Raw genomic sequence first — 22914 nt, forward strand, 5'->3', positions numbered from 1 at the left:
GTGGCCTGGAAAAGCAGAAAACCGATTTTCTTCAATTACAAGAATGCTATTCTTGTTTTCACTGAGGTGATCCGGTGAACCATAGGATATTTTACTGGAAGATATTTTCAGATGAAAAAGCCCCCAGGGAGAGGTGGCTCTGTGTTATTTTTTTCAAGCCTGCCATGAAATTCGGTCTGAGCGAAACACTATTACCCCCTAGATGCTGAGGAGGGTAATTCTGCAGACTCACTGTCACCCATTTTGTCTGTACTCATGGCCCAAATAATTTTAAGAAGTATTTACCGAGTGACCAGATGAACTGTCCCTTATTCAAATTTGGTTTATATGTTTGATGCTTATATTTGTTCCAGGACACAGAGCAAAAAAAACTTGATCCTTTTTTTATATTTTATTTTTTGGCAGAGCTGGACCATGAAGCAAAAGTAAAATGAAGAACAAAGATTACAGTTTAAGTTTCAATGGAAAGTTCTGTAAAATTCCAAATGTCATCATTGCCAGATGGGAGCAAGGATACTTCACCCTTAGAGGCAGAAGTTCATGAATCTGTACGTCTTGGAAGGCTGAATTAGAAGTTCTATGAAACTCTTTCAGAGACCCATACACATGCAGAATCTTGGATCAGCAATTAGGAAACTGTGGCCCCTTTAATTCAATGTGTCTCTTCAGGAAGAGGTCTGGAAGGCAGGTTCTTTACGAAAGATACAAAATAGGAGGGCAAAAAGAAAATTACTTGAGATCCACTTAGAAAAAAAGCCACATTTTTTGTTTTTATGTTCATGATGCCTGGTACGGCAGGGTTGAAGGTGTAGAGTGGGGCCCCGAATTGCTTCTCATACAGGCAAAACCAGGTTCTAAGTGTTCGAGGAATCAGCAGCACCTCAAACAAGAACATCGTCTGTTCGCTTACCCACTGGCGTCAAGAAATCCTCTGACCCAGTGATATTCCTCTAACCCACTTTTAGGTAAAGGAGGAGAGTAGCTAGGACTAAAACTTGAGATGAACTGCTGCGGTCTGAAGTGCAACTTAAGGCACAATCCCTCTTTCTTTTGAAATAAGCACAATTACTGCATTTCAAATAAAACCATCCCTCCCTCCCTCTCTGCTCATTCCTAAGCCAGCCGCAAAGGTGAGGGCGATTTCTCAATGGTGCCCTGAGCCAAAATGCATGAGGACACACAGAAGCAGATCTAGACTTGCCTGCCGCACCGAGATTACACAAAGCTGGGCGCAAACATGGAATGAATGCATGACGTGCCGAACCTTCCATCGATGGCCCTGTATGTCAAACGTGGGTTTGCATCCTCACTAGCCTGGCCCAAGCCCACCCAAAAACCCTCAATAAAAGGCAGGTTCTGGACTTCCGAGAAGACACTAAACCAACAGCCTGATTTTTGGCTCTTGATCTTTTTGAGGACAGGATTGCTGTATCCCAACCCTCCCGCACCGCCTCCATCCTGTCTTCTCTTCATGCAGGAAATTCAATACTCTCCTGTCAGGATCACACAGACACATCTACAGAAACAACCAAGAATAAAACGCAATTCCCATAAACAGAAACTTTATTAAACTACATGTTAAGTGGAAGGACATATAAACGGACCATTAAATACATTCAGTTCATCTTAAATTTATATAGAAACTTATTTACACTTCTGCATTACATACTTAAATTATTTTTCCAAGCTTACTACCGATAAAAGGTAATAGAATGATCACCTGTTTACACAGATGCATACACAGAAGTCTTACACAGGGCTAAGTAAAACACCACTTCTCAGAAAACTCAGTGTATTAGGTTAGAAAAAAACAGCTCCTTCAAATTCTGAAGGTGCTTTCTTCTGAATAGATCTTTACGTGAGGTTGAAGATGTTGGGGCTGGTTCTGAAAAGGTTATCCTAGGCCGAAATGCATGCTTGGTTGTATCTGACGATTTGGACTCTTGGAGTTGGAATGGCCTTTGGATACCATCCTCAAGGCCACACCCCCATTTCTGGAGACGAGGAAGCAGCATCTTAGGGAGATGAAGTGACTTGCCACAGTAAGATAGCATCAGCAATAGAGAGGGACTTAGACCTCAGTTCCCAAGATCCCTACATGTGGAGTCCTGACCCTTTCGCTCCCCACAAATCCACAGTTGTGTGACTTCTTTCATTCATATCCCATCTACCCGTGGATGGACCCACCTGTGTTTTGAAGTTTTTGTGTGTCTAGTTAAATGTATGCCTGCTTAAGTCTTTGAAGATGGTGAAAAAAACAGCTCCAGGGTTCCCATAAACATCTTTGGGGCGCCCTGGAAATACCAACTTAGGGCTATTTTTACAAGAGGTTTTGTGGTTGGGTGCCTTACTTCCTTAACCACAAAGTAAGTTTACCTTTTTCAATCAGTTGACTTATGGAAGCTCAAAGTTTCCAGTTAATTTGGATGGAAGGCAAAATTCTACAGGAGAAAAAAATTCTACAAGAGGGAAACCATAACATTAATTACATGGATTCATCCCAAATATGTGTTTGCCTAAATCCATCTACCACTGTTGGATCTAAAATAAGGTTTCACAAAAATGAATTTTAAAAGGGGGGGAGGGGACTCTTAAAACCAAAAGAGTTTAAGATGTTCCCCCATTTTCCATTTAGTCTCAGTGGGATGTAGTGAAATTGGCATCGGGTGGAAGAATTTTTTTCTCCTTTCTTTTGAATGAAGCTGACTTTCCCCCAAGCTTTTCCTAATAATATAAATTCTTCTGAAAGCAATTTAATTTGGGGAGTGAGGAGGTCAGTTTTTAAAAACGTGATTTGGCTTTTCTCAGGTTTAAGAACCACTATGCAGGTGCCTACCATTAAAAAGCATGATGGCTCAAAGGAAAGAAAGTTTCCAGGCTCCAGGTCAAATAAGAAAGAAGAGCTGGGTAGCAGACAGAGAGGAGAGAGGGATAAGGGGAGAGAAGAAAGAACAGGATTTGTTCTTCTCTATAACCATACTGAACACAAGCATAGCTGACATCACTCAGTTTTACAACAGATACACAAATAGGAAAACATGGTGTGGGAGAGATGTGCTGCGCTGAACCATCTCTGATAGTCTTCCCATTAAAATATGGCACTTCTAAATTCTGGCAAATCCAGCCCTCTACCAGGGGCTGCCATCCATCTCCAGGTGCATTGCCCCAAGCAGCTGGAGGCACTGGGCATCTGGGAATCTCATACATGCAGCCCCATGCAGCTCACTCCCCAATACCCTTGGTGCTGGCCTTGAACACACAGGAGAATCTGATTTCTGTCCAGCAGAGTCCAGTCTTCCTTCCTGTTTACATGCCAACACCTCACTCAAAGTCACATAAGGAGAAATGAGCAAGCCAGAAATGGTCCAAAATGACCAAGCGAATCACAAAAAGCCCAAGGGCTCACAGATAAGTCCAGTTGCCAGTAACGGATGGTGGAGGAGGGCAGGTAGAACCCCGAATCCAGGGAACAAAGGAACATAAAAATATCTTCATATTAAGGGTATTCTTTTCTCTCTTTTTTTATTCCTGGGAGTCATTTATCTCTGCATAAAGAGCCAACTAAAACATTTAAATTTGATAAGTAAAAAAATAAGTCTTTGATATAGAAAAACTGGCCCCAAATTATTTTTACTGGTTATATAAGCATGTCATCTTACATGTCCAAGTCTTTCACAGGATCTTTGTTTTGGGGGAAGGGGATGGGCTCAAACCCACTTGCAGACCCACAAACAAATCCTGGGTGTGTGAGGGAGGTGCTGGAGCCCATCATAGCAGTAAATGAGCATTGGACCCTGGATTTGACAGCAGGAGTCCGCAGAGCAAGCTGCATAGACCTCTGGCCTCCAAGACCATACCTTTTGTGACATGACCACTAGCAGGTGGCACCAGTGGATTACTATATGCGGAACAGATATAGTGCTGGCTTCGTCTGCCCTCGTCCCAGAAGCCAGTCCTCACCATCTGAACTCCAGGTGAGAGGAGGGCAGACACCCATCATTTCCATAATGGATTCAGTATTTTTCCCAGTGTGGTCCGACCAGAGTTTCTCGGCTTGAGGGAGGCCCTTTCCCCAGCCCCTCTGCCCCTGTGAGTGGCCTCCACGTGGGCACTGGGCCCCTCAGCAGTGTCTGGGCACTTCTTCGGGGCCCGGGCACTGCTGGCCCGCCGCAGGGTGCTGCTGTCCTTAGCCAGGGCGTCCTCGGGGCCACCCTTCACCCTCAGCTGCCGCTGCGATACTGTCCGGGTGATGCCGGGGGCTTTGGCCCCGGCGGGGGGCTCCGTTTTCATGCACCGAGATGACGAGGCCACCGTGTTCCGGGCAAAGCTGGGCGTGGGGGGTGGAACCCGGGGAGCGCTGGGGGCCGGCGGGGCCTTGGGCTCTTCTTCAGAACCCTCGGGGCCCTGGGGGCTGGAGCGGCAGATCTTGTTCTCCTCGGGCTTCTGTCTGGCGACGTTCCTGAGCGGTTTGGCGCTGGGCTTCCGGAGGGAGCCCCTGTGCTGCAGCAGGGCCTCCTTCCCCGCGAGGCCGCTGCCCGACGCGGTTCTCGCCCGGGGCGGCCGCTGGTCCTCGCCCACCGACAGCCTCCTGGCCCAGGGCTCGGCCGCCCCGCGGCCCGAGCTCCGGCGCGCCCAAGGCGCCTCTGCGCCGCCGGGGGGCTCCCGGGAGGACCCCTGGGACGGAGGCTCGGGCCGCTTCCAGCCCGCGGCCCCCCGGCCGGATTTGGAGAGGGGCACGACTTTGCGCATGCTCTCGTTCTCCCAGGCCGTCAGGGTCCGCACGGGTCTGGGCGCCGCCCCGGGGCTCCGCCGAGCAGCCCCGGGTTTGGGGACCCCCGTGGGCGCCTCTCTGAGCGAGGTTCTCTTCGGGGCTAGCCCATCTCTGCCCTTGGCGGTTCTGTCCCTGGGGAAGCCGCCTTTGCAGCCGGGCTGGCTCCTCTCCGAGGCGGAAGCAGGAGCCTCGCCGGGGAGGCTGGGTGCAGGGTTGGAGGAGGCCTGGCTGTCCCCTGCTTCCCCGGCCCCGGAGGCCACAGAGAGGTCCCCTTCCCCGCCTGCTTCCCGCTCTTCCCCACCAGGTCTGGAATCGGTTCTCTCTGAGCAGTCCAGCGTCAGGGAGCTGTCGGTGGTGTCGGAGATGTAGAACACAAGCCGAGGGTCTTTGCTCTCCAGATCGCTGCTGCCTACAGATGCAAGAGTGGCACTGCTGGGCTCGTCAGCGGGAGCACTGCCAACTCCTTCCGGGGGGCCAAGCCCCTCGTGGACACCTCTGTCCACCGGCCTCAGGCCCCCCTCACTGCTACCGTGGGATTGCACGCTCCCACCCTCCAGAGATGCCCGCTCCACCGGGGGCTGCTGCAGCGTCTCCTCTCGGCTCTTGGAACCCTGCAGGTCAAACTGGGCCAGCCCAGTCACCAGCTCGTGCTCCTTAATCCCCAGAGCCAGCGATGAGAGTGGAGGGGAGGAGGCAGGACCCAGGCCCACAGGCTCGCTGTTCCTCTTTCGGAGGACGGCGACCCTACTGTGTCGCGCTTCCGGGAAGGCTGAGCCACGTTCACCCGGCCTAGGGTCTGGGGGGTGGGACACGGCGGTCGCCGAGGACGGGCTGGGGGCTTCCTCCTGGCTCTCCCCAGCCTGAGGTCTGTGTGCAAGTGCGGAGCTGAGGTCCTTTGGTTCTGCAGGCTCCATCCAGGCTAACGCGGGCCGGGGCTGCCAGGGGCTGCTGTAAGGTAAACTGTTGAACTTCTTGGACTCTTCCGGGCTGTCGGTGGAGCTCTCCAGGAAGGAAAGCAGCTCCCGATCAGCGAAGGTGCCGAGGGAGAGGCGGGAGCGGCGGGTGTTGGGGGGCCGGTAGGAGGGGCTGATGGGCCTCAGATGCAGGAAGGCAGGGAGGTCCTCTGTGCCCTTTTTGGCCAGCAGCTCTACGTCGTTCTCACTGCTGCTGCGGCCAAAGCCTCCAAGCTCCCCAGCTGCCCAGGAACGCCGTTTCTGCTCCAGCTCCCTCAGCCGCTGCAGCTGCCTCAGCTCCTGCACCTGCCGGTCATGGTTATCCTGAAGGAGGGGTGGAGAGAAACCCGCAGATACGTGAGACATGGCCCCATGCAGTTCCATATGCAACGCCAGAGCCACCTACCTTAAAACCACAATGAGACATCAACACATGGAGGAGAAACGTCTCCTCTCGCCTCAATCTGGGTCAGGCTGTTCACTACAAAAGAGGCTATGTGTGTTGGTACACGTACGTGTGCATGTGCGTGCAGAGAGAGGTTTATGGGCTGAATTCTGTTCCCTCAAAAGATATGTTGAAATCCTAACCCTGGTACCTGTGAATGGGACCTTATTAGGAAACAGGGTCTTTATAGAGGTATTCAAGTTAAGATGGAACCACACTGAATTAGGGATGGCCTGATCCAATGATTGGCATCCTTATAAGGAGAGAAAAGACACGCACAGTGGAGAAGGCAACGTGAAGACAGAGACACACAGGGAAAAGACAAGACAGAGATTGGAGTTGTGCTGCCACAAGCCAAGAAATGTGTAGAACCACCAGAAGCTAGGAAGAGGCAAGGAAGGATTCTCTCCTAGAGCTTTCAGAGCACATCCCTGCGGACACTGGATTATGGACTGCTACCCTCCAGAATGCTGAGACAATAAATTCCTGTTGTTTTAAGTCACCCAGTTTGTGGTGATTTTTATGGCAGCCCTAGGAAACAGACAGAATGGGCCAGGGGGATCTGGTCCCAACAACGTGTCTAAGGTTGTCATCCGACCCTTTGGGCCTAACTTCCAGCTTTCCAGTCAAGGCATTCTCCCCCCAGTGTGGTCTGAGACCCCACATGGGTAGGCAACCTCAACTCCAAGGAAACCCCACTTGGTTTCTTCTAAGCGGGGCAAGACAGAGAGGACCTCCAGGAAAGTGTGCTGCTATTTAGGCAATGGCAGAAAGAAAAATATAATGGGTATTAAAAGAGTGAGCTTAAAATTATGCATCTGTGTTATTACATGGATGTCTGTGTACACGCTTGTATGTGTGTGCCCATGTCCAGAACATGCTATTTAACAACGCTTGGGATGCACGATAGCTAAGATATTGAGATGTTTTTCGAAGCCCTATTCTCTGACTGCCTCTGATAAAGAAACACCACAAGCGCCATGATGGTCCTGCCAGCTGCACATCTCTGGTGGCAGGGCTCAGCCCCTCATGTCCCCTCTGGGCCGCCCATCCACTCCAGCAGTAGAGAAGAGGAAGAGGGGTGGACCGGCTTTACAGAGCCCTCTACCTTTCACCCTCCTCCAGAGCCACCCTTCCCTATCAAAACTGAACCAAACAAGTGGCTAAAATGGGAAATATTCTGTTGCATATCTATTACCACAATATTAAAAAAAAAAAAAGAAAAGGGGGGGAAATACCAAATATGTGGTAAGTCTAAAAACAACCACAAAACCCCACAAAAAAACTGAACCAAAACAAATGCACCTACAAAGCAGACTTTATTGCCTGGCTTTCAACTTGAAATATATCTGTGTCTCTGACAACCTAAATATGTGTCTCTGACAACCTAAATCTGTTATCATTGGCACTTTTTATTTAAAAATCAATTTCCTTAAATAGTGGGACTTCCCTTCCAAGTTTCTATGAGGCTCTGGCTGGGCCTCCCCAACCCCTGGCTCCTCCTGCAGTGCTGGCCTCCACCTCTCCCATCTTCCCAGGCCTTCTCCATTCCCAGGCTGGCTGGGGTGGGGTGAGACTGGTCCCTGACTCCCAGGACAGCTGTGCTGAGAGCACCACACAGGTGGCTCACTGGCCCAAAGCATTCCCACTGGGAGTGAGAGCCTCAGAAGAGCCAATTTGGCCTCTACCACTGCTCCCCCACGACTGAGCTCATTGCTTGGACAGAGGATAGCAAACGTGGCCACAGGCTGAGCCTCCTTCTCTTAGCTGAACAGAGAAAGAAGCAGCAGACAACTCTAAGTAACTCTGAACTACTTATTTTGTCCAGTCCTAAAAGAGATCCAGCTGTAGACAAATCTGCATTTAAAATCTAGACGAGATGGTCCACTAGTATTTGGTTCTTCGTCACTACCTAAACTAAAAAGATGTGAGTTGTTGGTGTTTTCAGTAGACAGATCAAAGTTGTATTTGCAAAGCCAAGCAACCCAGAGAGCTTTCTAGTATCTGCACTGAACTCGGCGATTATTGGAATGAGGGGTTGAAGGGCAAGAAATGGGCATGCTGTGCCCAGCATAGCATCAGGCTCCCTAGATGCCTGAGAAGGTCCAAGCCTGCTCTGGCCGAGGGCAGCACAGCTCACGTGGTGTGAAACTACACAGATCTGTGGCTGTGGTGCTCGAAGCAGGTCAGAGGGAGGGCCTTCCGAGATCCCACTGCAATGAAAACCTCCCCGAAAGAGGAAATTCTATTCTGGGAAGAGAGGGTGAGGAAGACACTGAGGATCTTCAAAGAGACTTTAAAATATAAGGGGGTACAAGGGTAGTTCAGTGACAGAATTCTCCCCTGCCATGTAGGAGACCTGGGTTTGATTCCCATTCCATGCACTTCCCCCTAAAAGCAAGCAAACAAACAAACAAAAAGCAAAACCAAAAACAAAGAAAAATTCAACAAATGGTGCCGCAATAACGAGATACATGGAAAAAGAATGAAATGTGACCTCTGCCATACAGCATACAAAAAAAAAAAAAAAGACTTTAAAGTATGACTGCCATCATAATTGAACTTCACTAACAAAATGCTTCAGAGCATCAGTGAGAAACTGCCATGAGCAACAAGGTAGCAGAAGCCACCGAATGCCAGACTTGGGGCTGGGATGGCAGAGCTACTGCCCAGCCATCCCAACAGTAAGCCCGGCAGTGCTACCTGGGCCAGACTTCCCTGCACCCATGGGAATGCTGAACCATCTTCCACCATGGACAGAGGATTGCATCAGGAAGGAGAAAAATATAAACCCCAACAACTTCGACAACACAGAGATGCCATCAGCCGTACCTTAACTGCTTTGTTGAATTTGGTACAAAAGTCTCGAAATATCTGAAGGCATTCATCCAGTTTCATGGTTTCTTTGTCTTCACAGAAAAAATCTATAAGGGTGTGGGCCTCGTCCTGGAGCTCCTGTTTCCAGTGTCCCAGTTCTGACAGCTTTTCTACTGCAAACTGCGGAAAAACAAACAAGCACCCTCTGAAGTAAACAGGGTCAGCTGAGGAGGTCTCTCTGCGGGGAAGAGACGCTCTCGGGTTCAATTTCAGGTCTCCTCTGAAAAAAGGAAGGTTTATTGTACGGCCCCAAGGAAAATAATTCAACCCAAACAAAAGCTCGGGGAAGCAAGGTGAACTCCTGGGTGAGGCTTGGAAGCAATAAAATTCCAGAGCTTTTTTTTTTTTTTTTTTTTAAGCTGCTAACAAAAGTTTTATCTTCAGTGGGACTGGAAGAAGTACACGCATACGGTTGACTTTATGAAGGGAGATCCATTCTGTATCTGAGACTTATCCTACCAGGATGGCGATAATTTTGTGGAAAACAGGTATTAGCAAGGGCGGATAAATTGGAACCCTCGTGCCCTGTTGTTGAAAATGTGAAATGGTTCAACTGCTGTGGAAACCAGTTTGGTGGTTTCTCAAAAAGTTAAACATAGAATTACCATGTGACCCAGCAATTCTACTTCTAGGTATATACTCCAAAGAACTGAAAACAGAAACTCAAATATTTGAACACCAATGTTCATAGCAGCATTATCTGCAGTAGCTGAAAGGTGGAAACAACCCAAATGTCCATCTACAGATGAATGAATAAACAAAATGCGGTATATATATATATATATATATATATATATATATATATATACATATATATATATATATATATATATATATATACATGGGAGTTTTATTCAGTCACCAAAAAGAATGAAGTCCCAATACTTGCTGCAACATGAATGAACCTTGAAAACATTATGCTAAGTGAAATAAGCCAGGCACCAAAAGATAAATATTGTATGATTCCATATACATGAAGTATCCAGAATAGGCAAACTTACTGAGACTAAAAGTAGATTACAGGTTAGCCTGTGGGAGAAGGAGGGCAGGGTTTACTTAATGGGTACAGAATCTGTTTGCGATGATAAAAAATTTTGGAAATAGATAATGGTTACAATTGCATGACATTGTGAATATAATTAATGCCACTGAATTGTACTCTCAAAATGGTTAAAAGAAGTCATTTTAATATATATATTTTTTACCATAATTTAAAAAATACATAGGGGGAAAAGTCTGAGTCCTATATTAGCCAAGAATTTATTTTAGGGTCCCAGAAGTCACTTGTTTTACTGACAAGTGCCTTGTGCCTAGGCTGAGGGGACCGCCAGGGCTTCTTTCCAGGGCTGCTTATCTAAGTCTGTTGGGCAGCTTTTCAGCAGTCACATGATGCTCCACCCATGCAACTGAGTGAGTCTGCAGTGGGCACAGACATTAATAATTTATTAAAACTCTCCATGAGATTCTGATGGGCACCCAACATTAAGAATTGCTGCCCTGTACAAGTCATCCTCTTCTATTTCATGTATTTCTCCCAATTCTTTTAGGATAAATAAATCTGCAAAGCTCTTACAGATTCTGCCGCTGCCTTGACAAAAAAGTGGGAATGAAAGAAGCTTGCTTCCCTTCATCTGGGTTCTTAGCCCTTTTAGGATGGGGAACTGCCAAGTCCACGTGTCACAAATGCATGTTCCTGATGGCAGTTTGGTGGCATTTAACATGGGAAGCTGTATCGGAGGTGTCACGGTTGGAAGGAGGCAGGACGAAGCAGCACCGCAGCTCCCAGAATGCTGAATACTTGGGAATACAGTGGGGATAGTTTTTCACTGGGAGCAGGGCTTACAGAAAGAAGGAATGTATGAAGTATTTCACTTCATGAAATCACATGCATCATATTTTAAAAGGCTTCTATTTGAAAACTTTCTGAGCGAGGGGATTAGGCCTAGGAAATGGTTAAGTTATAGGTTTCCCACATTCAAGAAAAGGAGTAGCTGCTTGAACACGCTTGGGTTGCTACAGGACCTAAAGAAAAATTCCAGTAAGACTCCCCACCTCACACCCACTCCAACACACGCCCCCCCTTATAAGCCCTTTTCCTCCACCAGACACTTTCAAGAGGTGGTAGGAAACCAAAAATATTTAGGAAATCAAATACCAGAGAGAGTAAGCATCTGAGTCAGTTGCCCAAGGCAGTGTATAAATTCATGCTGTATTTTTCTTTATGGAGAGAGAGGTACTAATGAAAGAATAAATCTTTGCCTGTCATTCTTCTACAGGGGAAAGAAAGATTCTAGCCAAGAAAAGCTCAACTGCTGAAAAACAGAACTCTTGACAAGAATCTACACGGACGCTTAGCTCCACCTCACGTGGCTCATCTGCAGATCCTGTGAGGATTGACGGAATATCAGGAAGGAAAAAATTAAACAAGCTGAAGTCACCCTTAGGCCTTGGGGAAAATGAAACGTTCTGAATATGGAGCTGAAAAATGACCGAGCCCAGATTTATTTGCTAAGAGTCATTTTTTGAATCCTTTCCACCTGATTAGGACCATAAATGAAAAAGTCCAAAACTATGCTGCCAACAGATTAGCAGCTGAGGTATGAAATTCAACTTCCCATCTCTAACTAGTCTGGTACAGACCAAAATTCCAAACAGATTTACTAAGTATTTCTCACCTAAAGGGCCAAACTATTTAAAGAGATCTGCAGAAGTGTGTTCCTGTCATTTCTCTGCTCAAAAACTTTCAATGGTTCCCACTGCTTCTAGTAGAAAGTCCAAGTTTTCCAGGCTGGCATTCAGAGCCTTTTGTGGCCTGACTCTAACCTGTCTTAAAACATTTTTTCTCTCCTATTCAAAAATAAATTGAATTTTAAAAAGAAAAATAAATAGCTATGTAGAATGTTCAGTTTATGGATATAAAAATGACTATCAGAAGGAAGAGTTTAAAGAGCTAAAAATAAGGTTGCCTCTTTGAGAACAGTCTAGAGGTAAAGCTAAGGCAGAGCTGCTTTGCATCATAATCCTTTCAGTTTTAATATTTGGTATAAGATATCAATATTTAATGTAAGAACTTGGGGGAAAGAAAACATCCAGAATTCTAATCTTTTTTTTTTTTTTTAAAGGAAAGACAGAGAGAAGGAAGGAAGGATAGAAGGAAGGAAGAGAGGAAGAAAGGGAAACATCTTTTAAACATTTTCTTGTTTTATTGTATTTTGTTTCTCCGTTTTCGTTACATGGGCTGGGGCCGGGAATCGAACTGAGGTCCTCCGGCATAGCAGGCAAGCACTTTGCCCGCTGAGCCACCGCGGCCCGCCAGAATTCTAATCTTGATGTGTGATGATTTTTATTCTGGAATTTCTGAATTTGTCATATGCATCTCAACTTACAGCTGAGGTGATTGCAGTAGTGGTGTTTGTTTTGTTGTTTCAATTTAAAGAAAATCTGTGCATTTTAAATGGAAAACTAGAGTTTGGTTATATTTTGAAATAAAATACAGAATGCATATTTAATAATAAAAATAAACTCGTAGCAGAGCTAAAGCAGAATCAAATGTCTGCCCATGGGAGCTAGAGCCCCTGATATTTTGATGTAGCTTACTTGTGGGTAGAGGCTGAAGTTGGTACAGCTTTTGGGGCACACTGTTCCTTTCTAGAGACAAGGGCGCCTTGTCACACATTCCACCCCCAAGTCTCAAGAGCCACACTTAAAGCAGCACACAATTTCATTGAAAACTTTAAAACGTGTGCAAAGGTGCCACTTTTTTTTTTCCTTCATAAGGAAGGTAAAAGAATTATGTCAGCCTAGGTAATTAATGAGTCACAATGAGCTGTCACAAACATGTCCACTCTGCTGTTTTCTGTTGCTGTTATCCCTGACACACCCTGTGGGGCTTATGTATTTTGGGTGTTGATAGGCACAGCTATCATGTATGTTGCCATTTTCATTATAAAATATGCCAAAAAAAAAAAAAAACAAGTGAAGGAACAACAGCCCATGCCCAAGTTGTATTTAAGATTTCTATGGAACTTTGCTCTTCTTGTCCAAAGATTTGATCAGGACACAGAAACTCATAAACTGTGGTTTAGAACCAAAACATGAGTTGCCAGGCGCAGACCAAACAAATGTGCAACAAGCTGATACCGTGAAGCACAAACATACAAATCGAGCAATTATAAACAGAGACTCAATTCCTAAGCAAAGTTCTTAGTTTTAGACCATAGTCAAAAACCTCTGCTAAAAAAATCCAGCTAAGAATGGGAATTGAAATACACAGCCCTTAAAAATTTCAAAATTCTTTTCTTAATTTTGAAAAAAATATATATGAATGGGAGGCTGCTGCTTTCCCAAACACATCCAGGCAAATTTACCCAGCCTAGTGGTATTAGAGGGATTGACTAGAATTAACCTACAAACCTGAAGGAAATCTTCCATCTGCTGACAAAGTTCACCATCCCTCTGGATGTTTTCCTTTAGGGTTCTTGTCCTGACAAACAGTGAGTGCAGTTCTGCCTCCGTGTTATCCAGAGATAATCTAAAAGAAGAAAGGGGAGAGTGGGCCACTGGCACAAGGGAGGCTTGTCACCTAAGTATATCAACATGAGCAATCGTTAGTCAACCTTAGGAGGGGATGTTGCTGAGATGAAATCTATCTACCCTTGTATTTAGATCTTCTGAGTTTCCTTTAATGTTTTCTAAAGAGATGATTCTTTCATAAAGGAATATACCAGTTCAAAGACAGGGGCTGAAACTTTGTTCTTCTGGTGGGATAACCAAAACCATGGGACTTTCAACTTTTCATAGAGTATGTCTTAACACCATTATGCTGTAAGCATTAAAACCTAAAAGCCAGCAGGACTCCTGGAGACTTATGCTTGCCTCTGGCCCCAAACAAACACGAAAGCTGTAACTCATAAGCATCAGAAGTCAAGGCAACAAATGTTGATATTCCTGACATTTAGGGTAATCTGAAGATGTTGGGAATTCAGACTTCATGTTGTTTGTCACAGAAAACCAGAGCAAGCATCTGTATTTTAAACTAACATGCAGCTAACAATTCTACAAAGAAATGGCAGGATTGATTGCAAAGCTTTTTTGTTATGTACGTTAAATTCAGACTACAAGAATAGGAGTGATGATTTTGTTACTGCTAAGGTGAGTGGGTGAAACCTAGAATCTATGTGAAATTCAATGTAAATTAGGATGCTATCATGCTTCCATTGGCAATTCTAATTTTTCTTTGTGCCATAAAGTTTTTCACCTTCATTGGTCATCAGAGCCCATCTGTGATCTGTTTCTACTTCATCTTAGTTTCAGTCAAACCAAGCTTACTAACTCGCATTTTTCTAAGAGCTAACCTTACATAACCTTCACCATGTAACTAATCAGAAATGCCAGTTGAAAACATTTTGACGGTTATTTATCTTTATATATATATATATATATATATAAATACATATAGCTCCTAGCAATGTCTCTATACTCTGCTATTCAGAGTAAAAACATCCCACACCAATTTCTTTTAGCAATACAAAAACAAAACAGTCCATATCTTATAAGATACCTATTCTTTCTGAAGAATAATCCAGTGATTTGTAAACATGAGTTATAAACTGTTTATATCTTTGAACTGATAATCCTACTTTCGGAAAGTGGTCAGAGGTTTACAGTGTCATAATATTGAGCTGCCAGTCAATGATGGGGATGGTTTAAAATGCTATAGCTCCTGTCATTATAGCGTATGGTTCATATCCTTTATAAGTATATATAAACCTTCCAATACTGAGTGTATGAAGTGGGTTGGTATATGAAAGGCTGTGCTGGAGCTCACAAGGGCCAACCATGGGCCTTTCTTTCCAACGCTGCTCACCTGACATCAGCCACAGAAACAGGATTTATGCCACGGAAACCAGCAAATACTACAAATGCTTTTCTCCAAAGAACCAGTTATTAAACATTTACTACCAAATACATGGCTATGTACCATAAATTCTAAAAAAGCACAACTCAAAATAGAAAAAAAAAACACACAGATTATAACTATATTTAAAAATCCATCTTTATGAGGATCAGAAACAAATTAATGTAATGTAAATGGAGCTTTATTTTCGGTAGATATTTTCTCTGTTAAATTGAGTAACTAATTTTTAAAAAAAATCCTTCACAAGCTCTTGGTAGAGTTCTAATCCCTTCTAATGCCATAGAAAATAAATGCACATTAGCAGCTACAAGGAAACAGTGATTTATGGCCCTAGAGGTTTGATTGATACAGACCCACTCCCAAGGTAATAGGCTGTGTTGTTTGAGTGTTATCTTTTGGGTTTAGAGGAATTTGAAGTTTTGAATCCATATTTTTTTCACACTGTTGATATTCGTTAGAATAAACTGCAATTGTTTAGTTTGTGTTTTTTTTAAGATTAAAAATATAGAATAGGGTGGGCCACAGTGGCTCAGCAGGCAAGAATGCTTGCCTGCCATGCCAGAGGACCCGGGTTCGATTCCTGGTGCCTGCCCATGTAAAAATAAAAAATAAAATAAAAACTTGCATAGGTGACAGAGATGGCACACTTTAAAAAAAAAAAAAAAAAGAATAATTTTTCACAGCATCCCAAATTACAGGGATACACATGCACAACTACAAGAATAAAAGGTAAAAGTTTAAAAGGCAAAACCTTCTAATGATCTAACTTGAATCCAAAAGTTGTAAATATTCTTCACTTTTCATAAAGAGGAGTTAAAAAAATTGAATTCTTACAATTCAGGTTCAGTCTTTCTTACCTAGCAGCCTCCTGAACATGACACAATTTTTCTGAAAAGTTTAGAAGACTGGTATCTTTCTTTTGGGCTTCCTGGAACAAAAACAGAAATTTCTCTCACTATATCAGAAAAACTAGAAGGAACTAATTTTCTTAGGGCTTAAAAGAACTTTGAGATCACTGTTCCCATTCTTATGCCCAATACATTCAAAGCAATCCACTGAGACACGAACTCTGATATTCTTAGTAAGACTTACCAGAATCCCCTGCTCTCAAGATACATTTAACTTCCCAAAGCAAGTTATCCTGATGTGAACACAATTCATGTGCATGAAAACTCAATAGGCGGTGGCAGCTTAACAGGGCCCATTGTTCCTAAGAGACTCCAATGTATCCTACTTAAATTCCACCCATATCCATGAGTAGGTCTTTAAATGACCGAGATACCTTCAGCTGTTAAACCAGTTTGCAAACTGAGCCTGAATAGAAGGTAGCACATGCTGGGGAGGTGTCTGGACTCTTCACCTGTTCAGTGGATGAGAGGAAGAGTAGTAGGTGGGAAGGGAGCACCACTGATTAAGGAAGCTTCCCCATCTGGGCAAAGACCAAATTCCACAGAATGACTGGATACATGGATTTGAAAGGGCTTGGCCAAAATCTGCAGTCTACTGGGGATAGGGAACACGTTTCTTGTTTTAACGCCCTGAAAATTAACTTTTCAATCAAGTACTGAGTTAAATATGTCATCTGTCTTCTTAAGAAAATAATAGCACCAGTGTATATTATTTACAGAGTGCTTACTAAATGCCAAACAGTGAGCTAAGCACTTCACAGAATCCTCTCCCTCAGCCTTCTCAATTACTTTATTGAGATGGGTAATACTATCCCCATTATATATAAAGAAATTGAGGAACTTGTCTGTGGAAGTACAGCTAATAAAGGACAAGTCACAATCTGCCCCCAGTTCTGTCCTGTTCCAAAGCTCACACTTGTAACAACCGTACAACACCGCTTCCTTCCCAGATTAAAGCGATGTCAATGCAACTGATGTAAAACAAGGTGGTTCAATGAAAAAATCAGTACAATTAGTCATTTAAGATCACATAACAACGAGAAGATAACCGTCCTGGGCTGATTTTTCACTTCGTAACTAATTACTTTGGTGTCACATAGACCCAGTAAAAAAGATGGAAGTGATCATTTTAACTGCTCTGACTCCCTCATTCTTTGCACATAGCTGCTCACACATCTCGTCAGTCTGACATCAGAAATGTTTCAAAAACCAGTTCTCTACTTGCCATCCCCATGGCCATTACCTTTCTTAACTCTCACCCAACAAGTCGAGCCAGCTTCTGCCAATTGGTACCCTATTTCAAGTTTTCTCTCCATTCTAACACCTCCTCATCAGCCTGTGCACAATTTCTGTTGGCTTCCCGTTGGTGAGGCAGGAAATCCAAGTTCTCCAGCTTTGGCGTACAAATCCTTCATGATGTGCCATCCACTGCCAACCTCCCTGCCTCCCCTCCGCATCCCCTCTGCCTCCTCCAGTTCAATCCAATCCTATAAACCAAGGCACGGCTCAACTCAGGCATTTTCTGGATAATGTCTGCAAACAGAACCGTCTACACCATGCATGCTCTTTCAGCTGTGTCTGGTGCCACCTTATACCTGGGCAAAGCTCCATGGCCTCCAAGAGGCTTCGCACACATTCTCTCTCCGTATCGATCCTGTCCACATACCTGGGCAACAAAATGCAGAAGATTCATCCCAGGTTTGTTTGCCTTTGTGTCTGCCAATTTGAGCAGGGAAGACAGTTTAAATCCTACTGCATTGCCAGCATACCCTCCCTAAAGAAGAAAAATCAAGAGGGGAAAAAAAAATTCATATTCCTTTAGACAGACAAACATCAAAGTCAAAAACACAGTGTTTTTATTTGTTTGAATTTTACTTACTGCATTCATGATATTCCCAGCCTGGAGCACCAAGTGTAATATTGAATGTAGCTCTTCACATGACATTAGCTCTGTCAAGAACACACCACAGTAGCTTAGAGAAGGTTTGGGCTTACAATATGCAAAAGACAGTGTGTTTTAAGCAAGCTCTGACCCTAAACTATATACAAAGACTGAAAACTCAAATAATGCAACATACTCTGTGTGTAGCACATTTGTTATTGGCAATCCATACCCTGGTATTTAACTGTGAATCAAATGTGTATAATAGTTATTTATCACAAAATACTACAATGATGAATATTTGCATGTTGTGGAAAATACGAAAAACCTAATGAAAAGGCAGTACAGTGTGCTGTAGAAATAGCTTTGTTTGGTGCAGTTATTTCTTTAATTTTTTTCCTTTACATCTGCTAGCCTTTGAGGACTATATTTATGGAATATGTAAAGTAACAGAAAGCAACATTTTGTTTAGCCAATAAGCTATGAAGAGATAAAAAACAAACAGGCTGGGATGACATGTAAATAACTTGCAAATTGCCAACCCTTGGGGCCCAAGCACCAGAGAACCTTCCCATTTTAGTCAAAGTAATTCTTTTCATTTGGATTGGCTTAAGGCTGTAAAAAGGAACTTTTCACAGTAATATAGTAGCAACCTAGTTCTTTAAACACCAAATATTTTGTATACCTATGCAAACAAATGACAATATTAAATTTTTTAATGTACTGAAAAGCTAAAAAGAAATCTCAATTATTAAAATCACAGATATATATAGAAAGTAAAATGCTTCCTATGATATTTTAAAGTCAATATTGTCCTTTAAGTCTTGTTTTACTTTCAAAAAGTTATATTTGGATCACTGCCTATATTATGTTATCTAAGGAGGCCAGTTTCTGAAGGGTAACCAGATAAGAAGCGTTTCTACCATGCCCGCAAGTTTGCATTGCTTAATATAAAAACATATTCCCCCATCTCTATTTCAATAGTCCTTCCAATGTCGCTACATAAACCTTGTTCTAAAAAGAAATTTGAAAAGGCTTCTGTATTGAAAGAAGAAAAGTTCTTAATTCTGTCTCCCCTCTAAAATGAAGAAAATAAATCGGCCAAAGAGAACAGCTTTATCTCAACACAGGCCAGAGCAAATAAACAGGAAAACCAAGTAGGAAAAAAAACAACTCTACCGCAATAAGTAGAAATCCAGAAAATATGACCAAAAGGGAATTGGGCTGGCACGGATGAACGCTGGGGGATGTGAGGGCCAGAGAGGACCGGAGAATTGGCCTCGGAGATGAGAAGGAGTCCACGGCAAATGTGCCAGGCAGGCACCATCAGTGCCGAAAACCCCAGAACCAAAGCTCCCCATCCCTATGGAGCGAGACTGGAGGGGAGCAACTCGGAGAGGAATCTGTCCACGCTGTGCAGGCAATAATGGAAAGAGCTGTGCCAAGCAATGAAAACGACCCACCTGCCCTCTCAGACTTAAACACCCCACCAGATGTTGGAGTCTGGAGGGCAAGGGCGTGGGAGAAGACACGACAGACAAACGACAGGAACCTGGCAGAGAGTCACAAGGGAGTCAGAAGGGAGGTTTGTTTCTGGGAAAGCAGGGTCCCAGCCACCCAGAGGCCAGAGCATGGAGGGGAGACACAGCTGGTCCAGGCGCCCAGACTCTGTGCACACATATGTGAATACATGCACACACACACACACACACACACAGCTACTCTAGAAGAGGAACAAGGAAGAGCTACAATTGGCAAGGTTCACTTTAAAGCTTGAAAAAAGGGAGGAACTCTTATTTTATGGGAAGATAATATGTAAATTAATATTCAGCAGGGAAAATAAATACATGGGAATAAACCTTAAATGCCATCCTGGATAACATCTCACATCCCTTTTTAGAGTGTGTCAGAGAGGGACTTTGCATTTCTAATTTCAACTGAATAATTTTTTAAATGAACTGCTCCCAAAATCAACAGAAGCAAAATACAGGTAGGATCTTGCATTTATTTACCTTTTGTAGCAGTTCTTAAAATTGCTATATCTGTATACAGAGAAGAACAAGAAGGTAAAAATTCCTTCTTTAGCACCATCGCTTCAATCCGAAGTGTATAGCTGGAAAATAAAAAATAAAACCGTAGAATTCAATGCCAGTAATTAAAACATCACACTCTGCGTAGAATAATGATCAGTGACTATATCCTTACTTTGGCACCTGAATTAAGTAGAACATAAAGGTGTCTGCCAGGGACAGCTTGGACACATCTCCACTAAATGTTTTTAATTTCTTTACCTAAAAGACAAATGGAGAGGGGGTAGAGAAAAAAAAAATAACTTATGGTTAAAATTGAAGATAACTCTAAATTTTATTTTAGAATTCTCCTAAGAACATAGGATTTCAGCGCTAGATTCAAATCAATAGAAACACAGACCTAAGAAAAAGCAAAGGAAATCATCATATCTACATCTTTTTTCTTTAAAAGAAGACGAAACTTGCAAATTCGTAAAAGAGGAGCCGGTGTCCTTTGTGGGTATAACATATACAGTCCCCAGCAAAGCGGAAGAGCCAGCATTACTAGAATCCTCAGGGATGTGTCTAAAGGCAAGGGCTGGAAAAAAATCCATTTTCAGGGTGAAAACTTTCTGTAACAGTCTGGAAGAGATCACTGCTAGGAGAATACAGAAGTGGCTTAATATTTGTGATAACATGATCCTTTGAGTCATAAATGAGAAAAAAAAACTTATTACTTTGAACATTTTGTGTGTAAAATACTTAGACCAGGTAAGGTGTAAGACAGATCTTTTTGTCAAATTCCGCCTCACATATAACCGCTTTCTAGGCAGGGACTATGGTGTCTGGATCTCCGGTAGGACGATAGAAAAGAAACTGCTTAAACAACCGGAAGGCCAATGTCAAGATTTCCCTTTATGAGAAAAGCAGGTAATAAAATATGTACAGTAAGATCCCCTGTGTGGACATTTTTTTGTGTCTACTGCTCTTCCTTCTCCAAACTTCCCTGCACACACCCACATAGAAGAAGGACTAAAAGGTCACACGTGCACCAGGCGATAGGATTACAGGTGACTTATCTTTGGCTGCTCATTTTACTTTCTAAAATGTATTCATTGATTATGTATTCCTTCTGTAAGAAAATAAACTAAAATTTAACCTCAAACTAAAATTAGAATTATTTAAACTAAATGAAGCTAAAACCCACTCAAACAAAAATTACTTCAATTGCAGTAAAAACAAAAAAGAAAGAGTTCTGACATAGATATGGAGTCAAATGGCTAGCAGATAGGGGTGAGGGGTGAAGAGGTCCCCATATCCCACAGGAAAAGCTCTCAAACAGCATCAGATTGCAAATCATGCCTTCCCCACACAGAAAACTCGATTCCCCACTGTCAAAAATAGTTCTAAGTCCACTGTTAACAGAGATTCTTCCAACAACAATACTTTATGGTAAATAGTATCTTGATAATCCTGGCATAAAGCCTATTGTTGCTGCTAACTCTTCCCAGCAAGCATTTTCCACGTTTTTATTATTCTTTATAAAGTTTACTCTTTGCCACTCCTTGGACTATGTTGGCTGACTGTAAAAATAACATGATTTTTAAGTCTCTTTAAAAATAGGAAATGACACCTTGCAAAAATTAAAAGAATATTTGAAAAACTTCACTAACTGAAATAGCTATATAAATTATCCCAAAATATAAAATGCAATACAAATTCATACCCTAGTCTGTTCCTTAAGACTAGACATTTTGGAATTTATTTTATGGGAAGAAAATAATCATGTACAGAATTGCATTATTTCCCCTACCAAGGGGATCCCCAAGTGAATTTACTTCTTTTAACCTTACTGAATTTAGGGGCAGATGGAACTTCTAGTTCAGTTAAACCAAATCGGTGCCAGCTTCTGAACTATGAAAGCCATAAGATGGATCCTGAACCCTTCTGAACTAGACTTAAACAGTTCACTATATATGGGCTGGGGCAGGGTGAGGTTGTTCCTTTCATAAGACCATATATGTAGCATGTGCAAAACTTCTGAAAGTAACAGCACAGTTTTCAGTTTAAAGCATAAGAACAGGTCCTGTTAAGGAAGCGTGGTAAATATTTCTATTAAACACGTGCCAAACTGTAACTGAGCAATGATTAATATCCCTCACTTACGTAAAGGGCTAAAAATTTTTATGATGTCCAAGAAAATGGCGACAGAAAGATAGTACTTCATTGAAATGCCATGTATACAGTTCTTAATTCTATTTCAAAATGAGATCTACGTTCATTAAGAGGGATTATTGTACCTTCACAGTGGCAGGGAGGTAAAAAAAAAAAAAAAGAGAGAGAGAGAGAGAGAGATAGAAGTGAATAAACCCTATAATTATTATACATTCTCATCATTATCAAAGAGCATTTCTTAAACATCCTTAGGCATAATTTTGTTGGCTGAGCCAAGTGGCTCTTTTATGACCCTGGCTGGGCTCAGTTCTGTTGTCTTAGCAAACACCATGCTCCTTAAGACTCACAGGGCCTCCTTCACTCTAAGTCTACCCTGGTGGCCTTGACATAGCAGGGTTTCCCCCAAATACCGCACACCCACCAGAAGACCCCAGGGCTTCCCCTTCATGCCACACAATACAAAAAGACGAGAGGACAGAGTCCAGAAAAAAGTCCAGGGGGGGCCAACCCAACCCCCCACCACCTCAGGCCCTGTGTCCGTGAGCCTAAGGCAGCAAGGCAGGGCAGAGGTGCCCACAGGAAGATGGCATGTCATGCTGGGGAGGGGACTGCGGGGCGTGCAGCCTCCTTCCACCTTCTACCTGGCTCCCTTTGAGCTCCTCACCCGCCCCCCTTCCAGGCACACTGAAGATTTGGCCGGACAGCGAGCACACTCCCAGAGCATTCATTTCTGGACCCGCCTTTCCCTGTAAGTTTTAACCACGCTTTGGGGTAAAGATGAACAAATATGCTAGATAAAACATTTGCAGTGAGGGGCAGACAAATTCTCAAAAACAAATTAATCTGCGCTGGCCTGTCAGGGAGGGACGCAGGAGAGAGAAAAGGGCTGTTTCTGTGCATATTTTTCAGCACGCTGATAAGAGGGCAGTAATATTGAGTGCTCCTTTTTCACACCAGGGCTTTGTGATAGCAGAGGT

General features: G+C 43.3%; 1 protein-coding gene across 1 annotated transcript in view; it reads right to left on the reverse strand.

The window, feature by feature from the left end:
- Positions 1-1515: 1515 nt before the first annotated feature.
- The window catches only part of FHDC1 (FH2 domain containing 1), a 38923-nt gene continuing 17524 nt past the window's right edge, over positions 1516-22914 (reverse strand). The window contains 8 exon segments of the mRNA XM_077139765.1: positions 1516-6048; positions 9002-9166; positions 13460-13577; positions 15821-15891; positions 17538-17645; positions 17751-17821; positions 19766-19866; positions 19959-20044. Of these exon segments, the coding sequence (XP_076995880.1) occupies positions 3997-6048; positions 9002-9166; positions 13460-13577; positions 15821-15891; positions 17538-17645; positions 17751-17821; positions 19766-19866; positions 19959-20044 (2772 nt within the window). The 3' untranslated portion in view covers positions 1516-3996.

This window comes from Tamandua tetradactyla, chromosome 22, assembly GCF_023851605.1.
Source record: "Tamandua tetradactyla isolate mTamTet1 chromosome 22, mTamTet1.pri, whole genome shotgun sequence".
NCBI lineage: Eukaryota > Metazoa > Chordata > Mammalia > Pilosa > Myrmecophagidae > Tamandua > Tamandua tetradactyla.